The 14,879-nt window shown below is 42.2% G+C and overlaps 1 protein-coding gene across 4 annotated transcripts in view; it reads right to left on the bottom strand.

The window, feature by feature from the left end:
• The window catches only part of LOC108430665 (ryanodine receptor 3-like), a 329,117-nt gene that overhangs the window by 111,068 nt on the left and 203,170 nt on the right, over positions 1–14,879 (bottom strand). For all 4 annotated transcript variants that reach the window (XM_037541686.1, XM_037541687.1, XM_037541688.1 and 1 more), the window contains 7 exons: positions 12,455–12,569; positions 5,593–5,725; positions 4,731–4,834; positions 3,782–3,917; positions 3,388–3,574; positions 941–1,049; positions 105–225 (listed from right to left, as the gene is read on the bottom strand). In XM_037541686.1, the coding sequence (XP_037397583.1) occupies positions 105–225; positions 941–1,049; positions 3,388–3,574; positions 3,782–3,917; positions 4,731–4,834; positions 5,593–5,725; positions 12,455–12,569 (905 nt within the window). The remainder of the gene's footprint in view (positions 1–104; positions 226–940; positions 1,050–3,387; positions 3,575–3,781; positions 3,918–4,730; positions 4,835–5,592; positions 5,726–12,454; positions 12,570–14,879) is intronic.

Raw genomic sequence — 14,879 nt, 5'->3', positions numbered from 1 at the left:
TGGTTTACATCTGATCATGTGATACTACGTGATGTCATATAAAATCAGATACAATTGATTTTATGTGTAATGCAAAGAAAACAATCAAAAGCCAGGTTCCATACCTTTATTGACTACAGGCATCTTGAGTGGAATACTGATGATGCCAACCAGGTCTTCGGTGGGGACTAGAGAGCGCAGGATAGCTCGGATTCTCAGAGCCTCCCCTTTACCCTTATTGATCAGCTGTGTGAATGAAAGCAAAAAGTTACTGCAGACTAACATGTTTCAACAACAATGCCTTAATGGTTTAAGTTTATGTAGGAGGAATGTAAAGTCTCAGCTGTTGCTGTACAGAGCATAGGTGGTGTAAATTTATGTTTTTACTGTTAGAAGTGTTATAAAGTTTCAATCAATACCACATCTGTGTTTGTAATTACAAGAGAAAACGTTTTATGATCTGAATATTTGATTAAAATTGTGTAGTCATTTTGAGAAAAAAAAAATTTGACAACTATAAATTTATAGCTAAATAATAATCTATACGTTAAAAACTGTTACTGGAAGGATGTAAATAAGATGCATGAGTGGCACAAACGAAATTTGTTCACCAAAAATAGCCAAATTAAATAGCTCAACAGCCTGTTAGCAGGCTGGTTATTCAAACACAATCTGTTTATTAAGTTTGAAAGGTGGAATAGTGATGACCCTCTCAGAAACAGAACAGGCTAACATGGAAAAACAGGTAAAAGCCCATCAAGACTGCAATTAAGCAGAAAGAAAAACTAGAACTGTTCTCCTTTTGCTAATGTTTTATTTCAGGGGATACAAAATTAGACATGAAATTCTGGTTATTAAAAAGCTGGGACTGTATGTAACTTAAGGCCACTAACTGGACCAGCTAACCAAGGTATGCAACACACTCACAACATGCAACACATCTGCTTTAGAGTGTACATACATGCATTTCGGGTGCACATCGTCCCAGAAGATCAATGAGAGCTGAGTAGAAGGACATAATGGCATTGCCCATGTGAACCACCTCTTCCTCTTCATCATCCTCAGTAGATCTGAAAGGGAAATCAAGAGAAATAGATTTACTATTATCACCAAAGTCTTTAGATTTAGCTCAAAAGCATCTTTTATTTTCTTTCTTTTTTAAATCTTACTTCTGTCATTCTGAGATACATCACCCCCAGCAAAGCACATAATCTACAAAGGGCCTTCTTAAGTAAAAAAGTTACTTTTCACCAAGGTACTTATATGCCTGAACAATTTCAATGTGTTGTCACTTCACCAGAACTGAGGTAACCTCCTTTTTCCATTTCCACAATCAGTGATTAACTCTAGCTTTTTCTAACATTCAAATGTGAATCATAGTTGTCGCACCAGCACATAAAAGAATGGGAGAAGAGAGAGTGACAGAGAGACTGAGAAATGGAGAATGACACATGTATCACAAGCTTTCAACAGCTGTCTGCATTCATTAGCTTTGGCTAAGTTTAGTAGATATGGAAAAAAGAACCAAAGTGAGGACTGTAACGTGGAGCGAGGAGGCGGACGCATACGCTGAGATAAGCGACTTTTATTGAGGGCAAATCCAGGGTCGTGGTCATGACAGTCCAGGTTCAAAGATCCAACATGGATAGAATGAGGGACAGGCATGATGAAATACAACCAAGACTAAACCCAGAGAACAAATTACAACAGAGGCTAGAATAACAAACAGCAAACGATACATCCAACATACAGCACATCTAACATCAAACAAAGACCAGCAAAGACAAGGGGCAAACACAGGGCTTAAATACAACAGGGATGATGAGGGACAGGTGGAAACAATCAGGGGCAGAGTCACGAAACAAGGGGCCGGACTAGATGGAAAAACAAATGTACTTGGACGATCAAAAAGTAAACAGAAAAAGCACATGGGGTAGTGGGAGGAGCCAACCATGACAAGGACTTTGTACAGAGATCAAACTGATAAGACCTTATAAGGCTAAAGTGCACCAAATCAGACACAAGTGGCTGGTTATTGGTCATCCGTTTTCGAAGGCTCTGTTACTCTCACATTTGTCACCATTTGAGCAATAAAAGTACTTCACAAGACAAAACAGATACAATACATCTACGTACATCACAGTCAAAGCAATAAAAATAAACTATTTAACCTACTTGATTTCTGCTTCTTTATAACTTGAGTTTGAGTGTAACCAATCAGGCTGTTGATGCAATACAATAGCCTGATTCTCTATTATTTTATTACTCAACTGCTATTGTCAGCAGCAAGAATGATATGAGCATCATTTAGTGTGAATCATCACCTTGTTTGGTGTGAACCATCACAAAAATGTGTTCACACCAGCTGTGAACTGAAACATGGTTTATTTCGAAGGAAACCAAGACCAAGGATTTTTTTGGCAAATCATGGCTCATTAGTTTGGTGCGCACCTGAGTACGGGTGGGGTATTTACACCTAGCACAACAGAACTAAAGATTGGTCTTTAGTTGTTAGGTCAGCATTAAACATGTATCCTAAATATAAAAAAACTGAAGCCAAATATCTCCATTTAGTTACTGAGATAAAGTGAAGGGATGCGTTCATATTAGCAGGCAACAATCAATTTATATCAACACAACCTGTAGCTGCAATTTAGTGACAAATCAAATCAATTGTAAATAAGCTATGTTGTGGTGAAGTAACAATAAAAATACATGAAATTCCTTGGAAAAATCAAAGACAGGGATTGTTGGTGATCCCTAGTCTGCCTTAACTTTGTGTTCCTACTGAAACCTAATAAACCTTACAAAGCATATAAACTTATAAACTTATTTATATATTACTTATTCAATGTATTATATTTTAAATAAAATGGCGATGCACACATTACTGTGCAGACAGTGTTTGTAGAAACACCACACAACAGCACAACAACAAAATCATATATACAGCATACAAAACATACAAATATATACAAAATCATATATACAGCAAACATACATACAAAACACAACTATATATCCTTGAAGTGAGCTTTGGAAGTGGATAAGATATATACATCATGTATTTATTCTAATATTGTTTTTTTTTTCAAACAAATAAATGCTTACTGCTCATATAAATGGATTTACATATAATTTTTTCAGTGGACCCATGACTTTTGCATGGTACTGTATATAGAACATATTATATTTTCTTATCAGAGGCTTGACAGTTTACATGCCCACATATGATGACAAGACAAATCCACAAGATACAGCCACAAGAGACAACCTTGGGTCACTTGTCGCCTCCTAATGTGATTGTACAATGGTGCGTATATAGCTGCAGAGCAGTTCAGCAGTTTACACTTTAAGAGTCCCCAAGAAGACAGTAAAACAGTATGTTTGCATGTGTGAATGTCTTACGCGTCTGATAGGAGGCCCTGGGCTGTGCTGGGCAGGTCAAGTGCTGGTGTCTCTGATATTTTAATAGCCTCCTTCATTGCAGCCAGCAGTCCGTTTCCTCCCTCTCCACGCAGGGCGGGGCCAAAACACTCGGGCCGACGAATCAGCAACTTCACTACCACACTGGAGTTCTCCTCCACACTCTCACCTGTACAGCACCACAAAGACTCTCAGTAACCGCTCTGTGTCTCTGACAGTCATATGCACTAAAACCTACATTTTTTGTCCCTATAGAGGATGTATTAACTTAAGGATGCGCTAAATGTGTCACCTATAATATCAAGAAACCAAGCAATTTAACCAGGGGTGTTCCAAATTTTGCAGACATTCTATTGTTTAGTTGTGTTTGTCTTACCATTGACAAAGACAGCAAAGCGAAGAAAGGAGAGATAGCGCTCCCCCTCAATGGGGTTCCACCCTATATCTGGATAGCCTTTAGCAAGCAGCATGGGGCAGCTCTGTAGTCCACAGCCAGCCAGATATGTTACCACCTAAACACACACACACACACACACACACACACACACACACACACACACACACAGAACCACACACACACATACAAACAAATTAAGATTGCTTGCAAGTACATCTGCACTGGATGAATGCACCCACGCAAAAGGCTGAGACATGTTTTTTTTTCTTCCGTTTTCCGTCCAGGAAGTAAAGGTTATTCATTTTTCAGCGTCAGAAAAAAATATTTTAGATGTATATTTAAACTTGTATATAACATATAAATATATGGGAAGGAAGTAGAAAGTCAAAGGAAATTTAGTGAGAAAACAAGGAGTTTAAAAAATAGTTTAAAAACATAGAGAGAATGGGGCTCCTAACTGCTGGACAAGACCTGTCAGGCCACCAACACTGTCACCGCCAGATAAACAGTACTTTCATTTTTGAGAGAGAGGAGAAAATCAAGTTCCATTCTTGCTTCAGATCTGAAATAAATCTATAGGTGTTTCTGTCCATCATTCCACTGTGAGAAGTGCCTTTGGTCTAAAAGGATGTGTAGCTGTCAAAAAGGTGTTATCAAGAAAGTTTAATAGACAAAAAATATAAATATAAATAGATAAAAAAAGTAGAAAATATGTACCAGAATGTCAAGAGTATGGTTTTAGGGACTAATGAGCCTAAATTTGTTATTGGGATTACCTGGATTGTGAGAAGATTAAAACGTAACCAACATAACCATAATAAATGAGTGATGGTCTCTGACTTTGCACAGTACTGTATGTTTTGAAAGAAATATTTAATACCAATACACATGCTGAAGTCCACACACACACACATATACATCCACACACCTTTTCCAGGTCAGGTTCCTCGAGTGCAAGTGCAAGGCCATAGTTGTCCATCACAGAGGACGCAGCTACATCCAGAGGAGTGGAGCCTCTCATGGATGGAGATGCTGTGAACGAACACACACACACACACACACACACACACACACACACACACACACACACACACACACTCTCTTCAACAAAAACGTTTCTTTTGCATGTCTTAGTACATCTAAATGTCTATAGCTGTAGAGACTTATGGAAACCAGCAGGAGGCAGTATTTCTACTGCTTGGGACACAAACCCAAAGCCAAATAACAGCTTGGTAATACTGCAAAACAGTGCTGTTTAGTAGTAAATGACATCATCAATAACTGGTATATATGCACATGCACAGCCTCTCGATCTGTAAAGTACAATTCCAGGAAAGGATTGTTTATTATGTCTTTCTTGCCCTTTTGAAACAAAGCTCAGTTCATGCTGACATGTATTTTTTCACATTAGACATAAAAAACAGCAGCACAAAGCCTAATGTAGTCAGCTGAGTATTAAAATGCAAATGTTTTGAGAAAAACACTGCAAAGGAACAGTTGATTAACTCAAGCAGAAACATATGCCTTTGTTGTAGTTAGTAGCTCAGTTTTCATCTAGACTCTTTGTTTCCCTCTCTTCCTATACAGGAGTCATCTATCAGGACCATCTGCACTCATAATGAATTTCATATTGATCACATATGAAGACTGCTGACCCAACACAGCTCTGATCAGCCTGCAGTCATCCTCATAAATGTGAATTTACTGCATATTGTAACATTTTAGGCAAAAGCTGCAGTTACATCAATACTGGTGTATTTGAAAGTATGTAGTAACGTTGGTTAACTCACCCAGCCCCACGCTGCTGTTCTCCAGCAGGTAGCTCAGGTGGTCAAACATGGCCTTTTGGTTCTGACGGCTGATTCGACAGAAGTAGCACAGAAAGCGACAGCAGCTAGCAACCATTTTAGGGAATGCAATTTCCTGTATGGAGAGGACAGTGGAACCACACACACATATATAAAACATATTTACTTATGCAATCAAATGTACTTACCACACCATAAAACAAAGTGCATTTCTTGTATCATGAACTACCATTTTGAACAAGTAAACATATGCATAGGAATATCCTTAAGATGTCATTCATCTTTTAGCAATACTACACTAGAATTCTGTTCTGGATGTGTGCACAGTTACTCAGAAACTATTTAATGCATCCAGCAATAAAGGCAGCATTGTAGTTCTTTTACACTGTGATAAAAAAAAACAAAAAACAAACAAACAAACAAAAAACACGGTAGCATACAAAAAGCTCCAATTCCACACGCTGATCCATTTTACTGTCAACATGGACGAGCAAACTTCCCCACTATACCGGTGCCAGCTTTCAATGTGCTAAAGGAGACTAAATTCTCTGACAGATGCAATCACATGTAATCATAAAAAGGGCAATTTTCACAAAATCCCAAAAGTAATTTTAATTAAATACAGTCATTATGCTTTTTTTATGTATTATGCATAAAATGTATGCATATTTTTCCCTAGAACTGGCTTAAAATATTCTGGATATTCACAGACTCATAAAAATACACTTCCACTTGATTTTCAGTTTGAATCAATAGTGGAAATGACAATCCATAAATCATACACTGATTCTCCATTTGCTTATTAAGAAACAGCAAAGACTGACAGCACTTCCTTTGGGACATGGAGTCTCATTATTTGTGCGCGTGATTGAGTGTGCTCTTGTATGTGGGTGTGTGGTCTCTTCTTTATATGACCACCAGGGCTGTAGTAAAAAAATACATTATTCTCAACCTCTATATAAGCTAATTAAGGTTCAGACGCCGCTGAGTTATTAAATCAAGGGCCAATTCTAATTAATCTGAAAAGTCCAGACAAGGCTGCCCTCTCTCCAAAATAATGTGAGGAGATATAGCATACAGAAGGGAGTCTCCACCTGCTGTGGCAAATCACCAGCTCTCATTAGACCACATACATACGCACACACACACACACACACACACACACACACACACACAAACACACACAGACACATACATGTATATATATATATATATATATATATATATACATACACACACACTGCTCAAAAAAATAAAGGGAACACTCAAATAACACATCCTAGATCTGAATGAATGAAATATTCTCATTGAATACTTTGTTCTGTACAAAGTTGAATGTGCTGACAACAAAATCACACAAAAATCATCAATGGAAATCAAATTTATTAACCAATGGAGGCCTGGATTTGGAGTCACACACAAAATTAAAGTGGAAAAACACACTACAGGCTGATCCACCTTTGATGTAATGTCCTTAAAACAAGTCAAAAAGGAGGCTCAGTATTGTGTGTGGCCTCCACGTGCCTGTATGACCTCCCTACAACACCTGGGCATGCTCCTGATGAGGTGGCGGGTGGTCTCCTGAGGGATCTCCTCCCAGACCTGGACTAAAGCATCCGCCAACTCCTGGACAGTCTGTGAGGCAACGTGGCATTGGTGGATGGAGCGAGACATGATGTCCTCAATCAGATTCAGGTCTGGGGAACCGGCGGGCCAGTCCATAGCTTCAGTGCCTTCATCTTGCAGGAACTGCTGATACACTCCAGCCGCATGAGGTCTAGCATTGTCCTGCATTAGGACGAACCCAGGGCCAACCGCACCAGCATATGATCTCACAAGGGGTCTGAGGATCTCATCTCGGTATCTAATGGCAGTCAGGCTACCTCTGGCGAGCACATGGAGGGCTGTGCAGCCCTCCAAAGAAATGCCACACCACACCATTACTGACCCACTGACAAATTGGTCATGCTGAAGGATGTTGCAAGCAGCAGATCGCTCTCCACGGCGTCTCCAGACTCTGTCACGTCTGTCACGTGCTCAGTGTGAACCTGCTTTCATCTGTGAAGAGCACAGGGCGCCAGTGGCGAATTTGCCAATCCTGGTGTTCTCTGGCAAATGCCAAGTGTCCTGCACAATGTTGGGCTGTGAGCACAACCCCCATCTGTGGACGTCGGGCCCTCATACCATCCTCATGGAGTCCGTTTCTAACCGTTTATGCAGACACATGCACATTTGTGGCCTGCTGGAGGTCCTTTTGCAGGGCTCTGGCAGTGCTCCTCCTGTTCCTCCTTGCAGAAAGGCGGAGGTACTGGTCCTGCTGCTGGGTTGTTGCCCTCCTACGGCCTCCTCCACGTCTCGTGGTGTACTGGCCTGTCTCCTGGTAGCACCTCCAGCCTCTGGACACTACGCTGACCGACACAGCAAACCTTCTTGCCACAGCTCGCATTGATGTGCCATCCTGGATGAGCTGCACGACCTGAGCCACTTGTGTGGGATGTAGAGTCCGTCTCATGCTACCACGAGTGTGAAAGCACCACCAACATTCAAAAGTGACTAAAACATCAGCCAGAAAGCATAGGCACTGAGAAGTGGTCTGTGGTCCCCACCTGCAGAACCACTCCTTTATTGAGTGTGTCTACCTGTTGTCTATTCCATTCCAACAGCTTGTGCAATCGATTGATTGTCATTCAGTGTTGCTTCATAAGTGGACAGTTTGATTTCACAGAAGTTTGATTTACTTTGAGTTATATTGTGTTGTTTATGAGTTCCCTTTATTTTTTTGAGCAGTGTATCTTCTTTCGGCTGCTCCCTTTAGGGGTTGCCACAGCAGATCATCTGCCTCCATCTTGCCCTATACACTGCCTCCTCTACTTTTACACCAACCATCTCCATGTCCACCTTGACTACATCCATAAACCTTCTCTGAGGTCTACCTCTTCTCCTTCTGCCCGGCAGCTCCATCTCCAACATTCTTTGACCAATATATCAACTATTCCTCCTCAACACATGTCCAAACAATCTCAACCTGGCCTCTCTGGCTTTATCTCCAAACTGCTCCACGTTCACTGTCCCTCTGATTTGCTCATTTCTAATCTTGTCCATCCTTGTCACTGCCAACGAAAATCTCAGCATCTTCATCTCCGCCACCTCCAGCTCAGCCTCCTGTCTTTTAGACAGAGCCACAGTCTCCAAACCATACATCATAACAAGACGCACTACTGTCTTGTAAACCTTCCCTTTCACTCTTGCTGCTATCCTTCTGTCACACATCAGCCCTGACATCCGTCTCCACCCACTCCATCCTGCCTGCACCCTCTTCTTCACCTCTTTTCTACACTGTCCATTGCTCTGGATGGTTGACCCAAGATATTTGAAGTCATCCACCTTTACCACCTCTACTCCTTGCATCTTCACCTTTCCACCTGCCTCCCTCTCATTTACACACATGTATTCCATCTTGTCTCTACTGACCTTCATTCCTCTCCTCTCCAGTGCAAACCTCCACTTCTCCAGATTCTCTTCCACCTGCTCTCTACTCTCACCACAGATTACAATGTCATCTGCAAACATCATGGTCCATGGAGCCTCCTGCCTGACCTCATCTGTCAACCTTTCCATCACCATTGCAAACAAGAAGGGGCTCAAAGCTGATCCCTGATGTAACCCTACCTTCACCTTGAAACCATTTGTCACTCCAACTGCACACCTCACCACTGTCTCACTATCCTCATTCATGTCCTGCACAACCCTAACATACTTTTCAGCTACAGCTGACTTCCTCATACAGTACCACAGTTCCTCTCTTGGCACTCTATCATATGCTTTCTCTAGATACACAAAGACACAATGTAGCTCCTTCTGACCTTCTCTGTACTTCTCTACCAACACTCTCAACGCAAAAATTGCAACTGTGGTACTCTTTCTGGGCATGAAACCAAACTGCTGCTCACTGATCTGAACCTCTCGCCTTAGACTTGCTTCAACAACTCTTTCCCATACCTTCATTGTGTGGCTAATCAACTTTATACCTCTGTAGTTACTGCAGCTCTGCACATCACCCTTGTTCTTAAAAATGGGGCCAGTACACTGCTTCTCCAATCATCAGGCATCCTCTCACTCTCCAGGATTTTGTTAAACAACCTGGTTAAAAAGTCCACTGCCTTCTCTCCTAAACATCTCCATACCTCCACAGGTATGTCATCTGGACCAACTGCCTTTCCATTCTTCATCCTTTTTAAAGCTGCTCTCACTTCCACCTTACTAATTCTCTGCACTTCCTGATCCACTATCTCTCCCCCCCGTTGTCCTCCTCTCTCTCTCGTTTTCCTCATTTATTAGTTCTTCTAAGTACTCCTTCCATCTACTCCGCACTCTCTGTTCACTCACTAGAACATTTCCCTCTCTATCCTTTCAGCCTAACCTGCTGTACATCCTTTCCAGCTCTATCTCTCTGTTTAGCCAAACGATACAAGTCCTTTACTCCTTCTTTACTGTCCAGCCTCTCATACAGCTCATCATACGCCTGAGCCTTTGCCTTTGCCACCATTCTTTTCACTATGTGACTAGCCTCACATTACTCCTGCCTACTTCCTTCATCTCTCTGGTTATCCCACTTTTTCTTAGCTGCCTTCTTCTTCTGAATACTCTCCTGGACTTCCTCATTCCACCACCAACTTTCCTTGTCTTCTTTCCTCTGACCAGACGAAACACCCAACACATTTTTGCCAGTTTCTCTCACCATGTTAGCTGTAGTTTCCCAGTCCGGTAGCTCCTCACTGTTGCAATTTTTCCCTGAACTACCTGCAACCATTCTCCTCCTTCAGCTTCCACCATCTAATCTTTGGTTCTGTCTTCACTCTCTTCCTCTTCTTTGTTTCTAATCTCATTCTACAGACAACCACCCTATGCTGCCTTGCTACATTTTCCCCTGGTACCACATTACAATCTCCAATCTCCTTTAGGTGGCATCTCCTGCTAAGGATGTAATCCACCTGTGTGCACCTCCCTCCACTCTTGTATGTCACCCTGTGTTATTCCCTCTTCTGAAAATACGTGTTCACCACAGCCATTTCCATTCTCTTTGCAAAATCTACAACCATCTGACCTTCCGCATTTCTGTCTTTCGCACCATATATACCCAGCACCTCTTCATCCCCTCTGTTCCCTTCACCAACATGTCCGTTGAAGTCTGCACCAATCACTAATCTCTCCTCTCTAGGGACACGATCTACCACTTCATCCATCTTACTCCAAAATTCCTCTTTCTCCTCTAACTGACAACCAACCTGTGGTGCATATGAACTGACCACATTCAAAATTACACCATCAACCTCCAACTTCAGGCTCATGATCCTGTCTGACACTCTCTTTACATCCAGAACACTTTTCACAAGCTGTTCCTTTAGGATTATCCCTACTCCATTTCTCTTCCTCTCTACACCATGATAGAACAGTTTGAATCCACCTCCGATGTTCCTGGCCTTGCTTCCTTTCCATCTGGTCTCCTGGACAAACAGAATATCTACTTTCCTTCTCTCCATCATGTCTGCAAGCTCTCTGTCTTTACCAGTCATTGTCCCTATGTTCAGAGTCCCTACTCCACACTCCTGCCTTTCCTTCTCTCTCGCTGCCTTCTAACCTTTTTTGAGCAGTGTATATATATATATATATACACAGACCCACTAAACAACCTCCCACAGGACCCAATCAGTGCTTGAAGTGAGGCCAGAGGAGGCCATCGTGATATCTACCCACTTTGAGTGACATCTACTTCACTGTGAGTTAGATTTCACTACAATGCCGTAATGATAATGTCACTAGGGTCCTTCCTGCCAACGTCCTGCCAACACATGTTAAATGCATTTTATTTCTTAAACGTAAAGGGAAATTCCAATGATTTTCAAATGTTCTGAAAAACTACCTGGTTGAGATTAAACAAAATCATTCAGTGTGGTCTCATGTAAAGTGATCCATTTTAGAGAAACAGAGTCAGAATTGTTCACAGTGGTGGTGATAAAAACCAGACTAAAGAGTTTAATGCTTCTAAAGCTCCCTCACAGAAACTTATTCCATGAAATGGATGTATGCTGCCTGATGTTTGGGATGTTGCTTTTTGACAGATTTCACATAAGATTTTACCCTTACATATTAAAAAAAAAACACTCTAAGGCAAACTAGTCCTGACATATTCTTTTCAGATTTAACATTATTTTACCATTATCAACACTAGATATCATGGGTCATGTGCCATGGGTTTGGAATGAGATGTCTAACAAGCTCATACATGTGTGGTGGTCATGTGTCTGCATACTGTCCATACACTGTACACAAAGTACTGTATAAATGTCTTAGATAAATGCTAAATCATTTATCAGGGCAATAAATATGCTTGTAAAAAGCATTATAATAAATGTTAATAAACATTGATACATTGAAAAGCAACAAGGATTTGTTGTTTTCAAAAAATTGATATCTTATGAGCCAGTTAGAAGAACAAAGATTTGGGTCCTGAATTCTCCTTTGATGCTCTCAGCCATTGCATGGATTTGATTAAATCTACCAGCTGTTCACCTGTTTTAATGTAATGAAGTATTGATTATACTGGGCTGGTTTGGACACGGCTAAGTGAGCACATTGACAAACATAAAATCAATACTTGTAATGCATGTTACTGGGATTTTGTATACTGTTAGCATATTTTTCTCAGCAAATAAATTCCTACTGCCTGTTTGTTAGAAGCAAAAGCACAACTCTCTCTCTTACACACACACGCACACACACACACACACACACACACACACACACAAAGTGCATGTATACACAACCCAATCCAGCTGTGCTTTACCTGAGATTTGCCTCCCCCGAGCACATTCACCATAACCTCCATGACGGTCTCATGCATGCCCAGTATTCTCATCAGGTTGGGGTGCTGGTAAAACACTTTGTTGTTCATGATGTCACTAAAGGACACATACAAAACAAAAGAGAAGACATTAACCCTTACAGGCCTCAGGTATCAAGCAAAAGATAAGAAAACTATCATTTTACATGATGTGGCAATAAGTAATAGGTGGTATGGCCAAAGATTCATATCACAGTGTAATAAAACTTTATGGTTGTCCCAGTATAAATCAAAGTATATATTTATTCCAAATAAGATATATTTAGAACCAAATATTTTAATGTGCAAAATACGAAAAAAAAAAAAATAAATAAATAAATAAAAATATATATATATATATATATATAATATATAAATATATATTATATATATAAATAATATACAAACCTACGTTAACATTTCTTTCTAGCCTTGTAGACCCAGCAAAAATTGTTTTCATGTCTAAAACTGCAGCATTTTTGTTTGATCTTTTTTTGTTCCACCAGTACAGGTGCATGACTGCAACTGCTGCACCATTCATCATCATCATCATCATCATCATCATCATCGTCGTCGTTGACTGCTTAATCCAGATAGGGTCGTGGTAGCAGTTGCTGTCCCCTGAAACTTCCTCCAGCTCATTCCCAGGGACCCCAAGCCGCTCCCAGGCCAACTTGGAGATGTAATCCCTCCAATGGGTCATAGGACAACCCCGGGGCCTTATCCTGGTAGGCCGTGCCTGGTACACAACCACCGGGAGGCATCCAGGGGGCATCTGAATCAGCTGGCTCCTCTCAACGCAGAGGAGTAGCGGCTCTACTCCGAGGTCCTCCCGGATGGCCGAACTCCTCACCCTATCAAATAGGGTGTAGCCCACCACCCTGCGAAGAAAGCTCATTCCCGCCACTTGTATTCGCGATCTCATTCTTTTTTGGTCATTACCCACAGCTCATGACCATAGGTGAGGGTCAGGATGTAGACCGACTGGTAAACAGAGAGCTTTGCCTTATGGCTCAGCTCCCTCTTCACCACTACAGTCCAGTAGAGTGACCACATTACTGCTGCCGCCTGTCCCAGCCTGCGGCCGATCTCACGATCCCTCTTCCCATTACTCGTGAACAAGACCCTGAGATACTTAAACTCCTCCACCTGGGGCAAGTCCTTTCCCCTTTCCTGGAGCGGGTATGCCAACCTTTTCTGGACTAAGCCATGGACTCAGATTTGGAGGTGCTGATCCACATACCAACCACTTCACACTCAGCTGCAAACCACTCCAGTAAGCTCTGGAGGCAACCATGTGATTCAGCCAAAAGAACAACGTCGTCTGCAAACAGCAGAGACGCCACCCTCTGGCCTCCACACATAATGCCCTCCTGACCTTGGCTACGCTTTGACACCCTGTCCATGAATATCATGAACAGGAGCGGAGACAGGGCACAACCCTGCCGGAGCCCACGGTAATACTGAAAGGGTCTGACTCAATGCTGAGTATATGAACACAGCTCTCACTCTGGAAGTAGAGAGATCGAATGGCCCAGAGTAGTAGCCCTGGTACCCCATACTCCCAGAGGACCTCCCACAAGATATCTCGAGGAGCACAGTCATAAGCCTTCTCCAAATAAACAAAACACATGTAGACTGGGTTGGCAAACTCCCATGCCCCCTCAACAATCTGCGAGAGGGTGAAAAGCTGGTCCATTGTTCCACGACCGGGACAGAATCTGCATTGTTCCTCCTCAATCTGAGGTTCAACTATTGGTCGGAGTCTCCTTTCCAGCACCTTGGCATAGACTTTCCCAGGGAGGCTGAGCAGTGTGATACAACGATAGTTGGCACACACCGTCTGTTCCCCCTTTTTTAAAAATGGGGAATACCACCCCGGTCTGCCAGTCCAAGGGTACTGTTCCTGAGGTCCATGCAATATTGCAGAGGCGCGTCAGCCATGACAGCCCCACAATATCCAGAGCCTTAAGCATCTCCGTACGAATCTCATCCACCCCCGGTGCCTTGCCACTGAAGAACTTGCCAACTACCTCAGTGACCTCCACCAGGGAAATGGAGCTTGACACGCCAGAGGCCTCCGGCCCTGACTCCTGTGAGGGAGGCATGTCTCCCGGATTAAGGAGTTCTTCTAAGTGCTCCTTCCACCGACCAACAATATCCTCATTTGAAGTCAGAGTTTCTCCACCCTTGCCGAATACAGCTTGAGCCACCCTGACCACTCCTGTCTCGCCGGACAGTTGCTCGAGAACCTCCTTGAAGCCGACCGAAAGTATTTATCCATGGCTTCGCCAAACTCCTCCCACACCCTGGATTTTGCTTCTGCCACCACTGCAGCTGTCACCTTTTTCGCCTGTCAGTACCTCTCTGCTGAGTCAGGAGTCCTTCA

The sequence above is a fragment of the Pygocentrus nattereri genome, chromosome 10 (assembly GCF_015220715.1).
Source record: "Pygocentrus nattereri isolate fPygNat1 chromosome 10, fPygNat1.pri, whole genome shotgun sequence".
In the NCBI taxonomy this organism is placed as follows: Eukaryota; Metazoa; Chordata; class Actinopteri; order Characiformes; family Serrasalmidae; genus Pygocentrus; species Pygocentrus nattereri.
Note: the sequence above shows the minus strand (reverse complement) of the source record. Positions and strands in the feature narration are given on the sequence as shown.